The 22,152-nt window shown below is 43.4% G+C and overlaps 1 protein-coding gene across 5 annotated transcripts in view; it reads left to right on the plus strand.

Moving 5' to 3' along the window:
* TAOK3 (TAO kinase 3) overlaps positions 1 to 21,062 on the plus strand; it is a 115,797-nt gene extending 94,735 nt beyond the window's left edge. For all 5 annotated transcript variants that reach the window (XM_088143227.1, XM_088143228.1, XM_088143229.1 and 2 more), the window contains 7 exons: positions 56 to 292; positions 3,403 to 3,531; positions 9,467 to 9,670; positions 14,492 to 14,731; positions 16,103 to 16,315; positions 17,407 to 17,589; positions 20,164 to 21,062. In XM_088143227.1, coding sequence (XP_087999353.1) covers positions 56 to 292; positions 3,403 to 3,531; positions 9,467 to 9,670; positions 14,492 to 14,731; positions 16,103 to 16,315; positions 17,407 to 17,589; positions 20,164 to 20,325 — 1,368 coding nt within the window. In that variant the 3' untranslated portion in view covers positions 20,326 to 21,062. The remainder of the gene's footprint in view (positions 1 to 55; positions 293 to 3,402; positions 3,532 to 9,466; positions 9,671 to 14,491; positions 14,732 to 16,102; positions 16,316 to 17,406; positions 17,590 to 20,163) is intronic.
* The last annotated feature ends 1,090 nt before the right edge of the window (positions 21,063 to 22,152 follow it).

Consider the following 22,152-nt stretch of genomic DNA (forward strand, 5'->3'; position numbering starts at 1 on the left):
CCCCCGGGCAGAAGCTAACTTTGTTTTTTCCTTCAATCCTCTTGGATGACCTCAGGTTACAAGGCAGATCCATGAGCATGAGCAGGAGAACGAGTTGCGGGAACAGATGTCAGGATATAAGCGGATGCGGCGCCAGCACCAGAAGCAGCTGATCGCCCTGGAGAACAAGCTGAAGGCTGAAATGGACGAGCACCGCCTCAAGCTGCAGAAAGAGGTGGAGACGCACGCCAACAACTCGTCCATTGAGCTGGAGAAGCTAGCCAAGAAACAGGTGGCCGTCATAGAAAAGGAGGTGAGTCAGGATGTCTGCTGGCTGGTCCAATGCATATGCTGCAGAGTTAGTGATTTGGAGGCCACCCAACTCCATAAGACTCGTACAACCTTAAAAAACAAACATAGAACAGGAAAAAAAAAAAACAGGTCCTCAATCACATCTCACAACTCTTGGTGGTCCACCCTTGTTATAAATTAGCAATCAAGTCCCATGTAAATTAAAGTTAAAATTAAGTTAAATTAACATGAAAATCATGTAGCGCAACTCTGCTGTTGTCCCAGTTCTGCCCAAAGCCTTTTAGAAGAATTAGGTTTTAACTAGCTTCCAGAAGGCATTAATAATGGAGCTGATCTTGCTTCCAAGAAGAGGATGCTCCAAAAGACCAGGTTCATCATGGAGATGCTCCTTCCTCCCCCATTTCCAGAAATGGGACATTACTCCCATTTTCTCCCTGTTGGGTTTGGGATCCAGCAATTTAAAGACCTGTTTCAGAGATTAGTCACACTTTCTGCAGAATAATGTATATTTTAATATTGATAAGTCATCCTTCCAAACAAAGCTTTCCTGCCACAGAATGTGGTGTTTGAATAGTAAGCTGTGAATAAGAAGAATGTTCCCCATTGTAAAAAAAAATTGTCTATAGAATGGCCTCTGTGCTGGATTCATACCACACTTAACAAAGAATCTGTTTTCTGTGTGTACACACAATCTGTTGAATCGTAAACTTACCAAATGGGACGGTTTGCACAATATAGTAAGCCACTAAAAACTAATCAAGAACAAAAGAAATCTATTTAGTAGAGTTTGTTCCTACAATTTGCTATCTTCAGTTCTGAGGAAAAGTGAGACAAGCAGGGTTTTTTAAAAAAAAATACAAGTTGTCTTCACTAACAATGGTAATTGGGACCAGAATTTCCGTCACTAAGTGACACAGTCATAAAGCACGATGTCACATGACTATGCCACTTAGCGACAGAAACGCCAGCACTTCTGGTTGCTGTTCTTAAGCAAATCTCACAGCATCATTAAGTACAACGTCATGTGGTCGTGATTCGCGACCTTCTGCCAGCTTCCCCATTGACTTTGCTTGTAGGAAGATGGCAAAGAAGGTCACAAATGGTGATCGTGTGACTGCAGGACACTGCAATGTTGTAATTGCAAGCTGATCACCAAGCTCTGGATCATGATCACGTGACCCTGGGGCCGCTGCAACCATTGTAAGTACAAGGATCGGTCGCAAGTACCACTCGTTCAGCACTGTTGTAAGTTCAAGCGGTCGCTGAATGAATGGTCATTAAGCAAGGACTACCTATAACCTAGCATATTGGGAAGAGGTCCCTGATAAATCTGGGATGCTACTTTCTCCCATGCTGGCGGTATTAAAAGACTGTGAGCTTTAAGCACAGGGTTTTAATTGAACATTAAGAAAAGGAAATAATAATAAAGCATACAGGTAGTCCTCACTTAACGACGGTAATTGGGACCAGGAACTCCATTGTTAAATGGCACAGTTGTAAAGTGTGACATCATATGGCTGCACCAACTTATGACAGCAGTTGCAGCAGTTCTGGTTGTGGTCATTAAGCGAATCCTGTCTGGTCATTACACGTGATGTCATATGATTGCCATTTACAACCTCCTTCCAGCTTCCCCATTGACTTTGCTTGTCGGAAGCTGGCAGTAGAGGTTGCAAATAGTGATCATGTAACCATGGGACACTGTGACCATCATAAATGTGCACTGGTTGCCAGGTGCCCAAATCATAATCACATGGCCACGGGGACACTGCAACGGCCGCAACTACACGGACCAATTGTAAGTCTCCTCATTCAGCACTGTCGTAACTTTGAAAGTAGTTATTAACCAAGGAGTAGTTGTTAACCAAGGAGTACTGTAGTTGTTAGTTGTCTCTCCTTTTTTAGACATCTTGAAGCAGAATTTGTAAGGGTATTTCATTTCTGAATTCCTTGCATTAAATGGGAATGGAGGCTGGCTTGGTGGTATATAGCCCCCACCCCACCTCAGTGCTATGAATCTACCAATTTTTTTGTAATGTATAAGCCACAGCATCATAGCTCAGTTGGTGAACTCCTAAGAAATAGTTGATGTCTTATAGAAGAGACTCCAATTCTGTAATCAGAGATTGGGCATGTCTGCAGAAGCATCAGTGGAGTTCCAGATTTGTAACATGGGTTTAATGTAGTTGGCTTTAAAATGTCATGATCTCCATGGCACTTGCTTTTCAGTAAGAATGATTTAAGGTTGCACTCCTTAGTTTTGTAGCTGATGCATGTGTTCCTTCTTCTTCCTCTCTCCCAGTTTCTGGGGAGACTGTATTCAGAAGCAAAGGCCACCTGTTAGGTTTACATCCCTTGACACAAGGTCACCCATGCTGATTCAGTCAACCTAAGGATGAGTGACCTGTCACACTCCAGATATTGCTGTCGTCCTCCCCACTGGCTCTTTTGGCTGGAGCTGGTGTGACTCAGGAGTCCTAACTTCTGGTCTTCTGTCTGATTTAACAGATCTGGAGCATGGGTGTTGGAAAACTATTGTTAGGATGAGCAGTGCATGGTTAGAAGGACTCACTAATTCTACACGGGAGCTGCTGAATTCTCATCCAGCTCAGGAGCAGGTTGAGAGAGCAGCAATGCTTGTAGGGTGAACATTCTTGTTGCAAGAGCAGATCTCACTTTTGGGACTAGAAACAGCCATGCTGAAAATTATTCAGGCTCTGTAAGGCATTTGGTAGGAGATTTGGTGAAAGACAGGCTGACTTCCCCCAGTAGGCCAAACCCTAAACCTAGGCTTCATCTTCACACATGATGTTCCAACAACGAAAGCCAACAAAGAACCGCCCAGAATCACTTTTTTGTGAGACCGGCGGTATCTAACTTTGAAATACAAATTAAAAAATAAAATAAATATTATGGCCTCATTCACCCCAGATGCTCAAATAATAATGGAGATGGCACAATGTGCTAAGTGACCAAATACCAACCATGATTTTAGCATCTTCCAGCCCAGAAGGAGAATCAAGCTGACGTGCACCTGAGAGTACCAGAAAGGATGCGAAAATGGGGGTAGATTTTGTTTTTAAAAGAGCCTTTCTCGCTTTTTCTGAACAGGCTAAGACAGCAGCAGCAGATGAGAAGAAGTTCCAGCAACAGATTTTGGCTCAGCAGAAGAGAGATCTGACCAATTTCTTAGAAAGTCAGAAGAAGCAATACAAGATTTGCAAGGAAAAGATTAAAGAGGCAAGGAGAATTTGTCCTGATTTTGCGGGGAGGGAGGTGGGGGAGTGGGCAAAGGCCACAGTACGTCCAGAGAATAAATGTTGCAAAGGCCTATGAGGTCCTCTTGGTGGCTTTATCATCACAAGAATACAACTTGGTTAGTCAACTTTCAAAATGACCAGGGAATTCTCAGGGAAGGCTGACTTACTGACCTCTTTGACGGCTTTGGGTGGTTAATCTATTTAATGAATTAGGAAACAACAGTGAAATATTACATCGTTTTGAATAGTCTGTCTTCTCTAAGCTAACCCCCCCGCCCTTCCTTAGAGAAGGAGGTTTTTAATTGCTTCTAAATTCAGAGAAGCTCTGGCTTTTTGGGTGCCCTTGAGATCCAGGTGTCCGGTGTGGGTGATTGCTCGGGGGCACTTTGCGCTTCAGAATAATGCCATGTGTCACAGCCGTGACAGGCAACCTGTGCCCCTCGCAGCAGCGTTTCTGCAGTGCCCCAAACTTTCAAGATCGTGGCAACTTTCACTGAATCGTTTTTGTCAATTTTCACTAAGCGGAGGCTGAATGGGTAGACAAAACTTCTGCTAGGCTGAATACACAGATTTTTTCCTGAGAATGCCTCCCAGTTCTACCCAAAAATGGGGAAAAAAGAGGGCCAGAAGTTGAAGGAATCAACGTTTCCCTTCCCCTATGTTTCCCAGGGGGAAAAAAGTAAAGATAAAATACAACCCCAGGGCCAGTTGTCCACACTTATATAAAAGCTATTGAAAGCTATCAACAAAAGAGTCAAATTCAGCAGCAGCAGGAGCTGGGTCCATGTGCAAAATGACTTTCTTTGTTATTAGTTTATTCCACTTCTTCTATTTGAGAGTTGTTGGGAAATGTTCATTGCGCAGAATCCTGTCCCAGGCACAATACAGATTGCCTCTGTTCTGAGATTCACTTATTTTCAAATTCAAAAAGATTTGTGGACTTCAACTCCCAGAATTCATGTGTGCTGGCTGGAGAATTCTGGGAGTGGAAGTCCACACATCTTAAAGTTGCCAAGTTTGGAAAACACTGCTCTAGAATCTACTCTGTATCTTTGAGACTGGCATTATGGTAAAGATACTTACTACACTGAATGAAAATAGTAATGGTTTCCCTTGTGGAAGTTGTTATGTATCTGTCTGTCTATCATCTATCTGTCTGTCTATATATTAAAAAAATTATTTTGGTGCCTTCGAGTCAGTGTTGACTCCTGTCGACTGCCTGGACAAGTCCCTACAGTTTTCTTGACAAAGTTTTTTGGAAGTAGTTTGCCCTGGCCTTCTTCTTCCCAGGGCTGAGAGAGAGGGATTGGTTCAAGATCACCCTGCTGGCTTCATGCCTAGGCAGGACTAGAACTCACGGTCACCCAGTTCCTGTGGCCCTAATTGTGAATCCATCAGTGGCTACTTGGCATCACTCCCACTGCCAGGCTAGAACAAGGTGTGATGACTTTGGGGTTCAGGTGGGAAGTGGTTTGCCCTGGCGTTCTTCTTCCTAGAGCTGAGAGAAAGGGACTGGCCTGAGGTCATCCAGCTGAATTTTGTGTCCAAAGCAGGATAGAAGACACAGTGTCCAGCCTGGTGCCTTTAACCACTGTATCAAACTGTCTATGGTGCAACTACTCCAAACCTTTAAAGAAGAATGAAATCAGATCATATCATAAGGCCAGAAAACAGCATAGCCATTGGGCCAGAAAACCTCCAAAGTGAATTTGTATATAAATATGTATCTATCAATTTACAAGAAGTAAATATAAATATAAGATATGTAGCAAGGAATAAAAATATAGAGTACAACATGGTAAAGTGAGATAAAATACAGGCAGATAAATGAAAATCCAAATATTTTGCTACAAGTAAGGCGACTAGAACAACTAGAGGCACAGAAGCGAACAATCAGGAAGGATATACTTGGGTTTTTCTCAAGAAATGGAAGCAGCAAATAGAAGTTGTGCTCTGTGCCTGGAAATTTTGTAAGAATGGGGTAGACAAGAGTCATCCAAAAGTCCCTGTAAAGGTAACAAAAAAGGAGCACATGGCCCAGAGACTGTGGAGCCATTCCCACATGGGCATAGGTGCTGATGCACAGGAGTATCCTTATAGTGCCCAAAGAGGATTGCTGAGGGCAGTGCGTTGAGCCTGGCTAAGGTAAAGGTCCTACAGAATTTCAGGGTTGCAGTGGATGAGAGATAGGGGACTGGTGCAAACCCTGTTGGAAGAATCCCTCGATTAGTGTCATGGGCAGAAGGAATAACCTTGAGGAACAGAAGAAAAAGCCACTGCCAAGGCAACAGTCAGATAAAAGAAATTTGAGTCTTGGCTAGAATTGTAGTCAGAGAAAGCGTCTCAGACAAAGCCTTCCCTAGTTCTCATGAAGATAAAGGGAGCGAAGAGGAATCACATTCAGACTTCCAAGATTCTGTCACAATAGCTCTATAATAAAAGTAATTTTAACCTGCATGACTTTGGTTTCTAGTCTGGTCTACCTTGAAGGGATGACAATTATCGGTAGTCCTCACTTAACAATGGTAATTGGGACCGGAATTTCCGTCACTAAGCGACGTGGTTGTAAAGCGTGACATCACATGACCATGCCATCTAGTGGCAGAAATTCTGGCACTTCTGGTTGCTGTTGTTAAGTGGATCCCACACTGTTGTTAAGTGCAGTGTCACATGGTCGCCATTTGCGACCTCCTGCTGGCTTCCCCATTGACTTTGAAGATTGCAAATGACGATCATGTGACCGCAGGACATTGTGATGTAATCGCGAGCTGGTCACCAAGCACCTGGATCATAATCACATGATTGTGGGGACGCTGCAACCGACACAATTATGAGGACCGGTCCTAAGTACCACTCATTCAGCGCCGTCGTAAGTTCATACAGTCGCTGAATGAGTGGTTGCTAAGCGAAGGCTACCTGTATCAGAGTAGACAATAGTTTTAGATAGGTTTGAAGGTCCCAGTTCCATTGCTTACAAACACTTCTGGCATGTTCAAAGCCTCTTAACATTTAACGAAAAAAATTTTTTTAAAAATGTGCTTTGCTAAATTCCTACAGCTAAAGAACGTTTAGAACAATTACCTTAATCTTCCAAGTTGGACTGCGTTCACAGAAGTTTGCTTTAGGTGCTGGTCACAAACATGCATTTATGCCAGAGGCACAAAACCAGCTTGGCTATTTAACCTGCAGATGGCTTTATTTAAAAAACAACGGGCATGGGTAAAAATTTTACTTTGCTTTTAAACCCAAGCCCATACTGAACTGATCGTAAGGACATGCAAAATAAGCCCTGCATTTTAGATTACAGCATGCTCAACGTATTACTAAATTCAATGGAATTATTGCCTCTGAATTCAGTATAATTCCTAAAATTGATTCTAAACGTAACCCAAAGTCCCAAATTCCAAACTGAATTCTGTGAATTCCTAGATGGTCTTTGGGGCTTCATCAGCTAGCATGTTTTAGAGTTCTAAAAAAGTCCTGAGATAATGCATAAATTGGGTATTTCATTGGGGTTACTGTATTGCTGTACTTTAGGCCTCTTAGATAGTCTGTTTCTGAAAGACGCAGATGAACACCTTAAGTAAGGCATGCTGGCATAATAACTTCGGATAAAGGAAATAACAGATAGTTCTGTGCATAAATTGTGGAATCTTTTCCCCCCAGAAGTGAGATTAGCTCCATCCTTCTCAACATTCCTCAAGGCCCTCAAGACCTGGCTGTGCGATCAGGCCTGGGGGCCCCAGGGGACCGGGGAGATTTTGCAATGGCTTCCTTATTAATTTCATCCTCTCCTGTTTTGTGTGCTTGGATAGTTATTTTCACTTGTAATTGTTTTTTAGGTGTTCATTCTCTTTAATTGTTGTACGCCGCCCAGAGTCACTTTTACATGAGATGGGCGGCTATATAAATACGACAAGTAAATAAAAATAAATTCATTCATTCCTCTCCCAAATTAAAAAGAGTTTGTCCCTTCCTTTTCAAGGGGGGCTGCAGAGTTTTGGGATGTCAAGCAGTTGCCCTCTTCTGTGGTTTGATCTGCAGCAACTATTTCTCTCTGGATGCAGTTGAGCTGACTCTGGTTTTATGCAGAGCTTTGAGTGTGTGTGTGTGTGTGTGTGTGTCTGTGTGTCTGTGTGTAAGAGAGAGATTGGTAGCCACTCCCACTTTTTCTGGACTTTAGGCACTAATAAAGTGAAGGGAGTAAAGGGAGCCAGTCTGATGTAGTGGTTAAAAGTGGTTAAACTAGAGACCGATAGGCTGGAAGTTCTAGTCCTGCCTTGGGCGCAAAGCCAGCTGGGTGACCTTGGACCAGTGACTCTCTCCTAGGAAGGAGGAGGCCAGGGCAAACCACATCCAAAAATATTGCCAAGATAACCGCACAGACTCGTTCAGGCAGTCGCCAGGAGTCAAGAGTGACTTGAAAGCATGGGGAAAAATTAAAAAGTGAAATGCAGAGATTTCTGAACAACTTTAACAGCCGGGTCATCAGTGAGCTCATGGTAGCCTCCAAAACAGCACATGTAAAGTTTAGACTAAGCCATGTGTTAAAATGTGTTAAAATTAAAAAGGTTTCCCCTCCCTCCCCCACAGAAGAAAGATTGAGATAAAACAGTGTTTCTCAACCTCAGCAACTTTAAGACGGGTGGACTTCAACTCCCAGAATTCCCCAGCCAGCCATGGGGATTCTGGGAGTTGAAATCCATCCATCTTAAAGTTGCTGAGGTTGAGAAACACTGGGTTAAAATGATCTTTGGGGAGTCACCCTACCAGTGTGAAATTGTAGCTGCCCGTTTCTGCTTTTCCTCTGCAATCCACCCCTTTGCTGGTTTAAGCTAGCTTAGAACCAAATCCAGCATCTCAAGGTTGTCTGTTCATTCACTCTTGCCAAACTAAAACCTGATTCTTCTCTTGAAACAAGCAAGATCCATTGTAAACATCCATCCACCTTCCAGCATTTTAATTGTCACACCTTTCCTCCTGGGAATTGTAATTGGGTGAAGGAGAACCTCTACGTCAAGTCAGATGTTCCTAATTTCAGGGTCTAGCTTTTGGTGCTCCTCTGCCCTGGGACCACGTTAAGCCATTTGGTCATACCTAGCCCAAGAACAACAGTGAAGCAGTCCAGTTGAGTTCAATTCCTTTATTCGCTTACACCATATAGACAAAATCCTGCCAAACTAAATCTATACTACTGCAACTAGTGGATTCTGGTAGATTCTAGAGAGTGAACCTCTTTTGCTTCCCATGCTCCCCCTGTGGACTGTGTTGTCTTTGGTCTCCTTTCCCTTCCTGGAATACACTCCTCTTTCCTGATAGCCTTGCTCTCTGCTGCAATCCACCATAATTTTCACTCATTCTTTTCTATGCTATGTGTTATTTATTTTTTATTTATTTATTTAACAAATTTATATGGCTGCCCAACTCACACACAGTGACTCTCGGTGGCTTACAAAATAAAATCCCCAGTACAACACACACACACACCATGGTGGCCCAAAACACAATCAAAACAACCACTTGATTGGCTCCTTTTCAGTATGGGATCCCCAAGCCAGCTGGCAAAACCACATCTTCAGAGCCTTCCAGAAAAAAACATCAGGGTGAGGGAATAACATTCCCCAGGGAAGGGGCCAACATGGGAAAGGCCTTTCTTCATGGTCCCATCAGATGTACTTCTCTCAATGATGGGACCCGCAACATACCCAGCCTCACCGCTCTGGTGGGCCAGGTGAAGCATCTTAAAGAGTAATGGCCTTAAACCCTGTTAGAAGGGGAGATGAGAGGAGGATCCTGGATTTATTCTGGAGGTTTTGCAAATAGAAGTAGGAAGCAGTCCAAGTTTTCTTTCTGGTCTGGGAGGTGACTTTTAATCAACATCTTTGGTCACTGGCCTCTCTTCTGCCTCTGTCTAGGAGATGAACGAGGACCACAGCACACCGAAGAAGGAGAAGCAGGAAAGGATCTCCAAACACAAAGAAAACCTGCAGCACACACAGGCTGAAGAGGAGGCTCACCTTCTCAGCCAGCAGAGACTCTACTACGACAAAAACTGCCGTTTCTTCAAGCGGAAAACTATGATCAGAAGGCATGAGCTGGAGCAGCAGAATATTCGTGAGGTCTCCTCTTTTAACCTTTGCTTCTCCCCTGCCCCCCCAAAAAGTATGAGGGGGAAATACAGAGCAAATAGAGATGGCTAGGGTTGGTGTGCCCCCAAAGCCTCTTTTGAAGGTGCTGAAGCCCTCCTCCTCCAAATATGTTGGCCCCAGATCATCCCAAGAACTACACAGGTGGGTTGAGCCAGCGGGTGACTTCTAGTGAAATGAAATTCTCTTGGTCAGCCTTAGCTTCTAACGGGATGAAATCGCACGTAAGTCTGTATTGTCCTGCCGTGTGGGGATTCCACAACAGTTCAGGAATCTCGGGAGGTAGCAGCTGAGCTGAACAAACCATGTTCTGTCTTGTCCATCATGTTCTAAGGATGGCACAGATGAAGTGTGGAGGGGGAGGGGAACCGCTCCACATTCCTTCAGTTGTAATGAAGGCCCAGATTGATTGATCCCATGCCTTGCACTGTGCAGGAATTCAAATTAAGGCATCCATGAATGAGGGCTACCCCTTGATCCCATCCTATGAAGCAGATCCCAGTACTGCTCTCAAGTCATTGGTTTCTGGTCAGACTGATTGGCTGATGGGAAGGTTCTCCTAGCATTCACCCAGAAACTGCATGGAACCCAGTAAGTTAAATCCAGGTGGTGCTCTCAGACCTCTTGCTCAATGGACAGAAAATCTGAAAAATTCAATCCTGAGTATTTTCTGATACAGCTGACAAGGACGCCTTTCTGCAACTCTGGAGGAAGCCGCTGATATTCTGAGTATCCACAGTGTGGATATTCTGAGTGTGATATTCTGAGTATCCAAGCAGTGGTTAAAGGCATAGTATCCAGAGAAATCCCAATGATGTCATGTGCATGATGGTGTAATGACACATATGACATCATCCGCCACTCCCCCAGCATACACCTATGGCTATAGAGCGAGACTGATTTGTTGTACAGGTAGCCCTTGCTTAATGAACACAATAGGGACTGGAAAATTCATCGTTAAATGGGGTGGTCATTAAGCGAAGCATCATGTGACTGCACCCAATTTTATGACAACTTTTTGCCGTGGTTGTTAAGCGAATCACCACTGTCGTTAAGTAAATCATATGGCCATTAAGCAAATCACATGGTTTCCCATTAACTTTGCTTGTCGGAGGCCCCCTGGGAAGGTTGCAAATGGCAATCACATGACCCCCGGGATGCTGCAACTGTTGTAAATACATGCTGGTTGCCAAGCACCCAAATTTTGACCACATGACCTCAGGGAGGCTGCAATGATCCTAAGTGCAAGGACCTGTCGTAAGTTACTTTTTCAGCACTGTCGTAACTTCAAACAGTTGCTAAATGAATGGTCGTTAAGCGAGGACTACCTGTATAGTCACTTTATTTATAAATGTCGAAAACCCCAAAGCTTCAGTTAGTCATTGTCTCTGTGCACTAGTTAAGTTCTTAGGGCAGCTGTGAACTCTCTGGAGTGGCCAGAGCCATCTCCTCTCTCTCCCCCTTTGCTCATAGAATTAAAAAAAAAAAGGCTAATCTGCACTCAAGGGCCATTACCCAAATTACAGAGACAGTGTGTGCAAATGTCATCAAGTCAGTAGAAAAAAAAAATCCCATTAGTGGTGAGTTGGATTCAGTCAAACATGTCTCTAAATCTGGAAAACCAATATAACTTTATGGAATCCCTCAAAAAGTGTAATCCATTTCCATCTCTGATTTGTATGAAGTAACTATCTAGAATATATATATATATATATAGAGAGAGAGAGAGAGAGAATGAGAATGTATGACTGATCACAGTTAACCTGATGCTATCTTGGAGAATGGACCATCCCTTATAGACTTTCTGCATAAAAAATGAATTTATGATTTGTGGTTTTGATGATTAGAAAAAAAAAATTAGATAATATAAAAAAGAGGGGTTTTTTGTAATCACAGAGTAAGATGTAATTTGGTAACTACTTGCATTTGCTGCAAAGAAAATCGGAAGCTGCTGCTTTCTATTTCTTTTCATTCTTTCTTTCGGCACTTTTGTCTTAGAAGAAAGAAAAGAGAAAAGGAAGAAGTGCCAAAAGAAAGAATAAAAAGAAATAGAAAGAAGCAGCTTCGGATTTTCTTTGCAGCACAGAAAACCCTAACCCTTCCCTTTTTTCTTTTTTTCTTTTCCTCTCTCCCTTTTTTTTTTAACTTTATATTAGTTCTTGTTCACTTTTATCTTCTTTTTTAAACTTTTAATTAAAAAATTATATGAAAACACTATCGTTGGGAGGGACTGACTAGGATATTCTCCGGTTTAGTGATTAGGAGATTCTGACCCATTACAAAATTCCCTAATAAAAACAAGAGTGCACCTTTTTCTCTTTCCAGTGTTTACAGGAACCAAGCTCTAAATAATCCATAATTCCAGTTCCTCGTAAGCAAAGAAATAGTGTAAAATAAGTCTCTTCAAGATCACTTTCCTGAATGGCTCTGCTTTCGTTTTAAAATTTCCATCAAGGTACGCTTGAAACTATTTGGCGAAACTGCAGAAGCCTGAAAGTTAGTTGAGTAAAAATCTCAGTACTTTTCTTTGTTGGGAGGGCAATTACACAGGGGAGCAGAGTCTTTTAGAATTGCTGCCCCTTCAACATTAGTAACAAAATTAAAAACAATTTCCACCAAACAGTAGGAAAAAACAAAGGTTACATGATCAAAGCAAGGGCCTTTTCTTAGACAGCATGAATTATTCTTGCAGTTTCTCTTTCCTTCTCTTTTGTAAAAAAGGGCTTTTAAAACTCTGGTTCTGAGAGGGTTTTGTAACTTTGAATGGGACGGATTATGCCTTAAGGAAGCTAAACTTTTCAGTTTTCAATGCTGAAAAGCAAACAAAAGGAAAGGGGGGAAAAGTAGCAAACGTAAAACAAATAACGGTGATTTAAAAAACACACACGCAACTTTAGTCTTTCCACCTTGGTGTCATCAGCAAAAAAAAAAGGGGGGGGAAGCTGTAGGAAACTCTTTCCCGCACCAGCTTTTACTTTTCTGAATATTAGATCCAGAGCTATCCATCTGGTGTGTGCCTGTATGTTACGTTAGTGTATTTGCACGCCCACTGTCATATCCTTCTGGTGAGACCACCACAGTGGGGAATAGGTTTTGCCAACCCATCTCCAGAAAAGCAAATGAAGATTGGAAAGTTAGGAAGCAAACATTCCCACATTGAGTTTGGCCTCGGATTGTATTTGCACGATGGATTTGTCGAGGCACAACAATCGGTGTGTTATTTTACTGAACATGGCTGGCCAAACTGACTTAGAAGATTTGTTTCAGGTTTTCAGGGGGGTCTGTCTCCAGAATAGGAGAGCAGAAGGCTAAAAGTTTCAGAAATACTTGTTTTACACTAAGTATTTCTGACATGGAGATGAACTGGAATGTGAACATACGTGTCTTTTTTATATTGGATCCATGCAGCCCCGCTTAGAGACAGAACATATAAAAAATTGGGGAAATGTTTGAAGGGACTCCAGATAGCTGTACGTAGCAAGGCAATATTCATGGATGCTGCCTTTTCAAGAATATTTTGGCTCATCCTCCGTGAACGTCCCTGATTCTTTGGGGTTAACAAATCCGTGTCTCCTCCTGCTTTCTGTGAAATTAAAGTTGAAGCTCTGGAAAGGAGGAAAGTCGAGGAATGTATGGAGCAAAACGGGAAGATCGTAGTCCTTTCAGAATCGTTTCTTCCCACTCCCTTAAATATTTCAATTCTGGATCTTCTGGTTTAATTGATTTGTGATAGGTTTAAATGGGTTTCCTTGGTGGAAAGCGTTGAAAGTTTAAAGCCTCCTGTCTATAATGCACATTTGCTCCTGCACCATCTGCTGGGCAGTTTTCAGAAATACACCATCAGAGCACCACAGATTCCTGCTTTGATGCTCAGTTTCATGCCTGCAGGATGTTTGGTTTGTTTCAGCAAGACAGTAGTAGGAAACTTTGCAACCAGCGTGCAGAAAAGTTCTGGAATTCCCTTTTGTGAGATGAGGCAAAGGAGGCTGTCTTGGAAAGGTCTAGTTTGATGGGAAGAGCCAGGTTGGGCTAATGGTTAAAAGGGCTGGACTAGGAGTGGGGGAACCTAGGTCTAGATCTCCCTTAGGCATAAAGCCAGCTGGGGGACCTTGGGCCAGTCCCTCTCTCTCAGCCCTAGGAAGAAGACCTGGGCAAACAGCTTGCAAAAAACCTTCAGAAGAAAACTGCAGGGGCTTTTCCAGGCAGTCACCAGGAGTCAAGGCTGACTTGAAGGCACCCCAAAGACCCCTTAATGGGGGAGAAAAGGTCTATTGGCTGCAGTTGCTGAGTGGAACTTCCAGGGTCAGAGCCAGCAAGCCTCTGAATGCAGTCTCTTGGGGAGCAAACATGAGGGAAGGCAAGCAGCTTTGCACTTGGGTTTGGGGGTCCCTAAGCCCTCTGTCTGGTTGTTCTTGGAGATGAACACTGCTGGATGTTGCTGTTGCTTTGGGTGAAGGGTGGGCTTTGGCTGCCTCCTCGGGAAGTGTCAGCCTTGCGAGGTAGTCCAGATAGGAAGCACACCCAGATGAACTAATTCCACTTTATTATAAGCTTACATTAACAGAATCTTGCAAGTCTGAAAGTACATTTCTCCCCCATTGCCTTTACAGCTCAAGAAACTAGGGAGGGTCCCTTCTGAGACATTTGCCACACCCCCATTCCTTCTGCGGGCTCAGCTCCTGCTTATCCCACCATTCCCCTGGCTGTGGCTCTTCCCCCTGTCTCCCAAGGTCACTTCCGCAGACCATTACAGGAAGGCTTCTCCTCATCAGCGTTCCTTGCCCCCCAATGCAGGAGCTGAACAAGAAGAGAACCCAGAAGGAGATGGAACATGCCATGCTAATACGGCACGACGAGTCGACGCGGGAGCTAGAATACCGGCAGCTGCACTTGCTGCAGAAGCTGCGTATGGACTTGATCCGGCTGCAGCACCAGACAGAACTTGAGAACCAGCTGGAGTATAACAAACGGCGGGAACGAGAGCTGCACAGGAAGCACGTCATGGAGCTGCGGCAACAGCCCAAAAACTTGAAGGTAGACAAGGGACGAGGGTGGGAGCCCAGCCCAGCGAGGTTCAGCCTGTTGGCTGCAGGTGAACCCTCCTGGCCTCTAGCGTAGACTTTGTCTCAGTCCTACATGTCTTGTTCATGGCCACCCAATCCTTGGTCCTCAGCCTTCCACTTGAGAGCCAAATGGAGCCCCCCAAAGTTGGTGTCTTCAGTCAAGTAGGGAAGAACTTGGTGGCTGAAGCTGTTTTGTCTAACCCTAATTCTATACATGTATAGACCTTAATTCTTCCCCTGTTTAAAAGTTGTTTATATACTTGGGAAACACAAAACAATGATGGGACGTAATAGCTCAGTCATCATAATAAAAGCCATCTGTAGTCATTGTCTTGGGATTCAGAGGGAAAAGGTAGAGGGTTGTGGTCTGGACTTACATGCACCATGTTAGAAAGGATGTGGACGAAATAAAACATCAGAACTTTTCCATTTTTAAGATTTGTTCTCCTGCGATCTCACCAACGTTACATGATGAGGGTATCAGGAGGCAAGCATGGAGAAGACGGCCCTGTTATCCATCAGGCCCACAGATTCTTTTAGCCCACAGATATCTTTTATTCAAATAGAATGGGCAACTTGTAGAAGGCCGGGTCCTCCGTCCCCAACATAAAAGTTTGATAAGTGTTTATGCCACAGAAATGATCTTTTTTCTTCACCTGTCCTGAATTTGCTGGAGATGTTTGACTCTGTTTACTTTGGGAAGAAAACTTGGAATGCAGTTCCCAGAATCCCTTCAAAAGTTGCTGCTAAGTTTTAGATGACCATGTGGTAGGAAAGTGGAAGAAATTAAATCCATGGGGGACAATCATATTAGTAGTACTTACTTCATTTCATTTTCATACAGTTTAAATTAGGTTAGCTTGGGTTCTTGTCCCGATCGTTCATTATTTGATTCTCAAATTTAGTTGCTGCTGGACTTTATTTTTTAGTTTGGCCGAAAAGGAAAAAAATGTTCTTTTCTATTTTTCCTTTGCTTTCTTTTTCCTTTCTTGCACTTCTCTTTGATTTCTTTCTCCTCCTTTTCTTTTTCTTACTTTATATTTGTGTTCGTTTTTATCTTCTTTTAAAAAAATCTTTAATAAAATTATATTTAAAAAAAAGAAAAGGAAAAAATGCAACTCTAAGAGGGGTAAGCCTCACCTACTTTTTGGAGTGCAGCCCCCCAATGCAGCTCAAAACCGAAGGGTGACCCTTAATGCCCCCTCCCCAAAACTGCAACCCTCCAGTTTATTCTGATATTAGTTGTAGAGAAGCATCAAATAGCTGAGAGATATATTGGCCCTAATTGGCCCTTGAAGCTTAAATGGCCATTGGTCGGTTGTTTCTCACTTCTCCCCTGCAGGCCATGGAAATGCAGATCAAGAAGCAGTTCCAAGACACGTGCAAAGTGCAAACTAAGCAGTACAAAGCGCTCAAGAATCACCAGCTGGAAGTGACTCCAAAGAGTGAGCACAAAACTATTTTGAAAAGCCTGAAGGATGAGCAGACGAGAAAGCTTGCCATCCTGGCCGAGCAGTATGAGCAGAGCATCAATGAAATGATGGCGTCCCAAGCGGTAAGCGTTGGCGTTGGGTGGATGGTCTTCAATCCCCGGGGAGCAGGGTTTGTGTGGAAATGGCCCCCCGTCTAAAAGAAGAGTAATATAGAAGCCATCTTGGTGGGATGTTGGAGTTAACATTTTGCATTATAGAGGATCCTGGGAAGTGAGTGGGACTATAAGAAGGCCCATTCAACCTAGTTCCATGTGTTTTAAATCGATCATGGTGGAGACATCTGGAGAACTGAAAGCTGGCTTACTATTTTAAGGTTGATTTTAAAAAACATGGATGCCTTTTCTGCGGGAGGAGAGGAGAAAGCAGAGTTGCCAGGCCTGGGTCTTCCCCAAGGTGCAGGGCAAGCATATGCTAGCACTGAAGTTTTTTAGGGGCCTCAACTTTTTCTTTCATTGATTGGTCAATTTGGGTAATGTTTTTATCTCTGTTCACCAGCCAGAGTTCCTCTGAGTGGTGGTATAAATGTGTGTAATAGATAAATAACCTTGAGGGGAAAATGGACAGGGGAGTTGAATAAATAGAGTGGATTATTTGGGGCCACTTTTATGCAAGATGAGGAATGAGATGCAGATGGAAAAGGAACTTTGACATCCAATGGACAGTGGCATTGGAGTACAGAGATAGCATTGAAGAAAGTGTGCGGCAGCCATTATGAACATATCAGCTTACCTGGAAAGGCAGGAGGGGTGAGGAAGAAACTCAAGATGGCCCACCTTGACTCTCTTTGGTATAAAAGGGAGAGAAGGGAAAACACTGTCAGACTTTCAAAATTCTGTTATTGTAGCCTTTATCAATAGAGTCCTGGTATTTTGTATGGGGCCAGTTTCCTGACCTGGTCTACCTCAATGGGCTAACTTCAACACAATTTTACTAACCCACATTGCAATTCAAGGGGGAAAGCTTCCATATTGTCCTTTGGACATATTGTCCAGTATGGAATCTTTATTCATCTCTGACATGTCACATTTGTTCTAACCGCCTGCTTCCCCCTTCCCTTCTCCAATTGAATCCAAATTATTTCTTTGCCTCCAACAATTGCCCCAGCTGACCAGGGAACTGCCTCTCCCCTGACTCTTGATTCATTTTCTTCCAGCTGCGGCTAGACGAGGCTCAGGAAGCAGAGTGCCAGGCCTTGAGGCTGCAGCTTCAGCAAGAGATGGAGCTGCTCAACGCCTACCAGAGCAAAATCAAGATGCAGACAGAAGCACAGCACGAGCGGGAGCTCCAGAAGCTGGAGCAGAGGGTGTCCTTGCGCAGAGCACATCTGGAGCAAAAGGTACGGGAGAGAGGACATTGTCTGAATGCAGCCTGACAATGGGGAAATTCCAAACAAAGGCTCCTTCCTTCACTGCACTTAGCGGTGTTCCTTGTCTCTAGACAGTTGTCCTGTTTCAGGTTTCAAACTCACACACAGTTGCTAGGTGATAATAGAAATTTCCTCAAGGCTGAGTAGAAAAGCAGCTGACAAGGAAAGGAATGTAAATCAAAACAGAGTCTCTGGGAAAGAAAACTTGCCTGGGTAGTTTTGTTTTCAACAGGAATGTGCAGAAGAGAAGTCAGAGTCCAGTCTGAAATTCAGAGAGCCAAGCCAGGGTTGTCAGCCAGCCCAAAGGTCAGAGTTTCAGGGTTTTTACATGAGCAGGATGTCACACCAAAGCAGGAGATCAGATGGTTGTTTCCAACGGAGGAACACAGGTCAGGACTGCCTCTTAAATCAGGCTGCAGCCAGCTCTCTTCAATTAAGAGAGTTATTCCCTTGCTTGGCAAGGAGCCTCATAGACTGTCTTTGCTCTGCCACAACATCCTCTGATTGCTCCAGCTGTTCCGATGATGCCTGTGTTGGATCAGCCTCAGGTGATGCATGGCTTGGTGTCTCCTGAAGCTGACATTCCACTGGTTCAGCTGGAGCAGCTCCTTCAGAGTCAGTGTCTGAATCCTGAGCCATGACAATAGTGTCGCTTGGTCATATCCCAGATTAGCAAGAGGCTCTAAGAACATTTTACATAGACAGTTCCTAACATATAAAGGACAGAACCTTAGTGGCTTTTAGATTACATATATTTGTATATCTTGAACAACAGATGGGCAGAAAGGTGCGCTGAAAAACAGGGCATGCCTTCAAAGTGGCAGGTTGCTCCAAAATCACTGCATCCCTCACACCCCCAGATGAAGGTTCCTCCTTCTTGGCCAGCTAGTAAACAAAAAGAGTTAGATCTCTGCCACTTTTGCTGGTTGCAGTCCAGATAATAAGATGGTTCTCTCCATAGTTCTGCCCAAAACACGTTGGTTTGCTTATCCATAATCCCCAGTGTCCATTTTGAGCAAGCACGTTTTTTAGTCATCAGAATCCATTAAGGAAACCCATTTAGTTATCAACTACACAAAAGTGGTGAGGGGACTTAATGATTCTCCTTCTTCAGCTCATGACATCCCCCAGACTGCCCTCTGTTTTCTCAGTGTCAGCTGGCAACCTGGTTTTCCATCTCCAGATCCATCAGAAAGCCTAGTTCAGAAGGGTAAAGCTGATCTGGAATCATACATTTCCAGAAATTAAGACTGGGTGATGTTCTTCTGTGTACCTTGAAGCAAAGGGAGCCCCGATTTTAAATCAGAATAGTAGTTTTGTGGTAAAGATTAGAAAGAGAAGTTTGCTGTCGGAGTAAAAGAATCCAGAAGGACAATAACCTTGCAGATGTTCCTAGCCTACAGCAGTCTTGCCCGTGGACATTTTTAAAAGAAGATAAGGCAGAAGAGAAAAGCCATAGTGTTGGGGAAGAATAAGTGCTTTGCAGAAAGAGTCTTGAGTTCCGTCTATAAGGATAAATACATGTTGGACACCCTAGAGATCTGCAACTCATCATGGTCTACCAGCCTTCCTCAACTTATTTATTTAGGTATCTCCCCGAGCAATCTGGATTGGAAACAGTAAAGGCAAAAAGAACAACATCTCCCTGATTAGTAATGCTTATTAGAAGAAAAGTTAAGGTTGCAATTCAAGCATTCCAGCAAGTGTTCTACATACAAATAGCATACAAGTGGATAAACAAGGGATGAACAAATGTCACAGAGTTTAGAGTTTTCCAGTGTATCATTAGGTTCGGGGTAGATCGTTATGGAGAAAAATCTATGTATGTGGTTGCTAGGAGTTGAAAATGACTTGATGGCCCATCTTCAGTCGTCCATCAGTGTATCATTAACGATTGTGAATAGCTGAATATATTGTTTTTAAAGCCTAAAAATTGCTCTTACTCTACCTAAGCATAAATATCAGGAATCACAGTCAGCACAGTACGAATCACCGAACAAGACTGTGAACTACAATAAGTGCTCTCCATCCTATTAAAACCCTTCTAATTTAGGTCATCTATAAAATTGAAATAGAGACTTTATGAAAGAGAAACCCAACTTTTCAGAATAGGGAGGTCCCAGGACTAAAAAAAAAGGGGGGGGTCTTCAAGCACCATGGGGATTCCCCACCTATAAGGGATTGATTTCTTCATTGACATGCTATTCATCCTTTGTAAATGCCACTATCCCACTCCAATCTTCTGTATATCTGTCGTACGTTCAAGCTGGGCATACATCTAGTATGAGAGCTGTGGGGTCAGGGTGGGACGGGGTTGGAGAGACATGCAAAGGACAATTCAGAAAGCAAGGGAGGAATTGAGGACATCTTGTATGTGTCCCTCTCTGTCCTGCCTGCAGCCATTCCTTCCTGGTTGCATCGGCCATCAACGAAAGACGAGAAACGGGTGGCCCTTCTGTTTGGTACAGCTCTCAAGGGACAGGGGCACCTCCCAAGGGCCTCCAGCCCTCCATCTCACCTTCTTCCCCATCTCTTCCCTTTCAGATTGAAGAGGAGTTGGCCGCCCTGCAGAAGGAGCGTAGCGAGAAGATCAAGGTTTTGTTGGAAAGGCAAGAGCGGGAGATTGAAACTTTTGACATGGAGAGCCTACGAATGGGCTTTGGAAATTTGGTCACATTAGAATTTCCTAAGGAGGACTACAGATGAGATTAAATTTCTTTGGCCATTTTAAAAAAAAAAATGCAAACCAACAAAAAATATCTCAAACCAACATTCCCCTCCCCCTCCCCTAATGGGTGTGCTCTCTCTCTTTCTGTCTCTTACTGACATCACGTCGGACTTAGTGCCTGTATATTTTTACTCCATCAGGGCCCCCCCCCTCCCACCAAGTGTCACGTTTTGGAGCTGGACCATGCTTGGCTGTCTCTTGAACCTCATAGTGTTTCACAATATTGATGTCTCTGTGCAATGATTTTGATTTTGATTTTTTATTTTTCGATTAACGTTTCGGTGAAAACTTTGGAGACAATTCTAATGAATCAGACAAAAAAAAGCGGATGTTATGTTTGCTTTTCAGCAATCACTCCTTGTTTGCCACTAACCAATGAAAACACAAGCAAAAAAAAAAAATCAAAAGAAAACAGAACCACGCCCAGAACAAAAGCATCTTTTTTAAAAAAAATAAAAATAAAAAGAAAGAAAAGCATTCAGATTCCCCAGAGGGGGAAAAAGTGGATATCGCAGCCTTACCTTAATTAGCTGCTACATAACTTTTAGTTTCTAATTTTATTATGATTTCTTTTCTTTGGTATTTATTCATCAGGAATAATTCAATGAAAATAATAAAACATTTTAGTAAGAGATCAAGAAATTTGATACATTTTGCAGAAAATACGAATTCTGAATTGTGGTGTACATATCAGTGGTGGACATTACTTCGTGGGTGGGGGGAAGGGGTGGGGGGGTTGGAAAGAGGGAGAGCGTGATTTTTTTGAAAAGGGCAAGGCCGGGCCAGTGGGGTGGGGTGGGGGGCAGTTGGCCTTGGCCTTTGGCACATTCTTGATTGTATCATAATCATTTTCTGCTGTCGCAGAGGATGTGAATACACTTAAAAAAAAAAAAAAGAGAGGAGGCCAGAGGATCCCCGGAGCACAAATTGGGCCTTCTCAAAATTGTGTATTTTGTGTATAGAAGGAAATTTAAGGAGAAATTTACTTATTTTCATATTGTATTTTAACTGTTTCTCTGATCAGAAGTTTTTTTACTACCTGCCTCCCCGTCCCTCGATCCCATTCCAAGCCACACCGACCCCCTTCCCCCTCAGCCTCTTTTTCCAAGTCAATCTTTGGAGTTCAACACTGTCTATCAAATCACATCACCTTGACCCTTTCCTCTTCCTCTCCCCTGTCTTGCCTCTTCCCGTTCCTCCACCTTGGCTCCCCTCCCCTGACACTCCCTTTCTTCCCATCCCCAATAATCTTGGTCATAAATATTGCATTATTCACACTTTCAAACTGTGTATTTTCTTACAATAAAAATGGTTTAAAAAAGGCCTTTTCTTCTGCATGCCTTTTAAAAAGCACTCACGCACAACTCAACTTTTTTTTTTCAGACTCAAAGCCCAAAGCCCAATCATTGTCAGCACTTTTAATTATATTTGTAAATAAAAGTGTTGCCCCTGAAGCCTGCAGTCTCGTTTTGCCAAGGGGAGCCGCCAGGGCCATCTCTAGCTGCTCCCCCCAACTCTGAGCCCTGTGGTGGAAGATGGTAGGACTTCCTGGTTCATTCCCATCCCATAGCAGCAGAGGTCCGGGTTCTGTCAATGCCAACAGTGCCACTCTTTTGCTCTGGACCAAATGGAAGAAGGTCACCAGAGGGCCAATCCATGCAGAAGTTATCGGGCAGGGCTGTGACACACATAATCCCAAAGTCCTGGCTTGCACATAATGCTAAACCATCATGGGTGGGTTCAGATGCATCCCACAAAGCAAAGAATAAGCCAACTTAAGGTTACGCAAGAATCGGGCATGGCAT

The sequence above is a fragment of the Python bivittatus genome, unplaced genomic scaffold, assembly GCF_059951505.1.
Source record: "Python bivittatus isolate LINGU-HERP-01145 unplaced genomic scaffold, Pbiv_v1 ctg000280_np1212, whole genome shotgun sequence".
NCBI lineage: Eukaryota > Metazoa > Chordata > Lepidosauria > Squamata > Pythonidae > Python > Python bivittatus.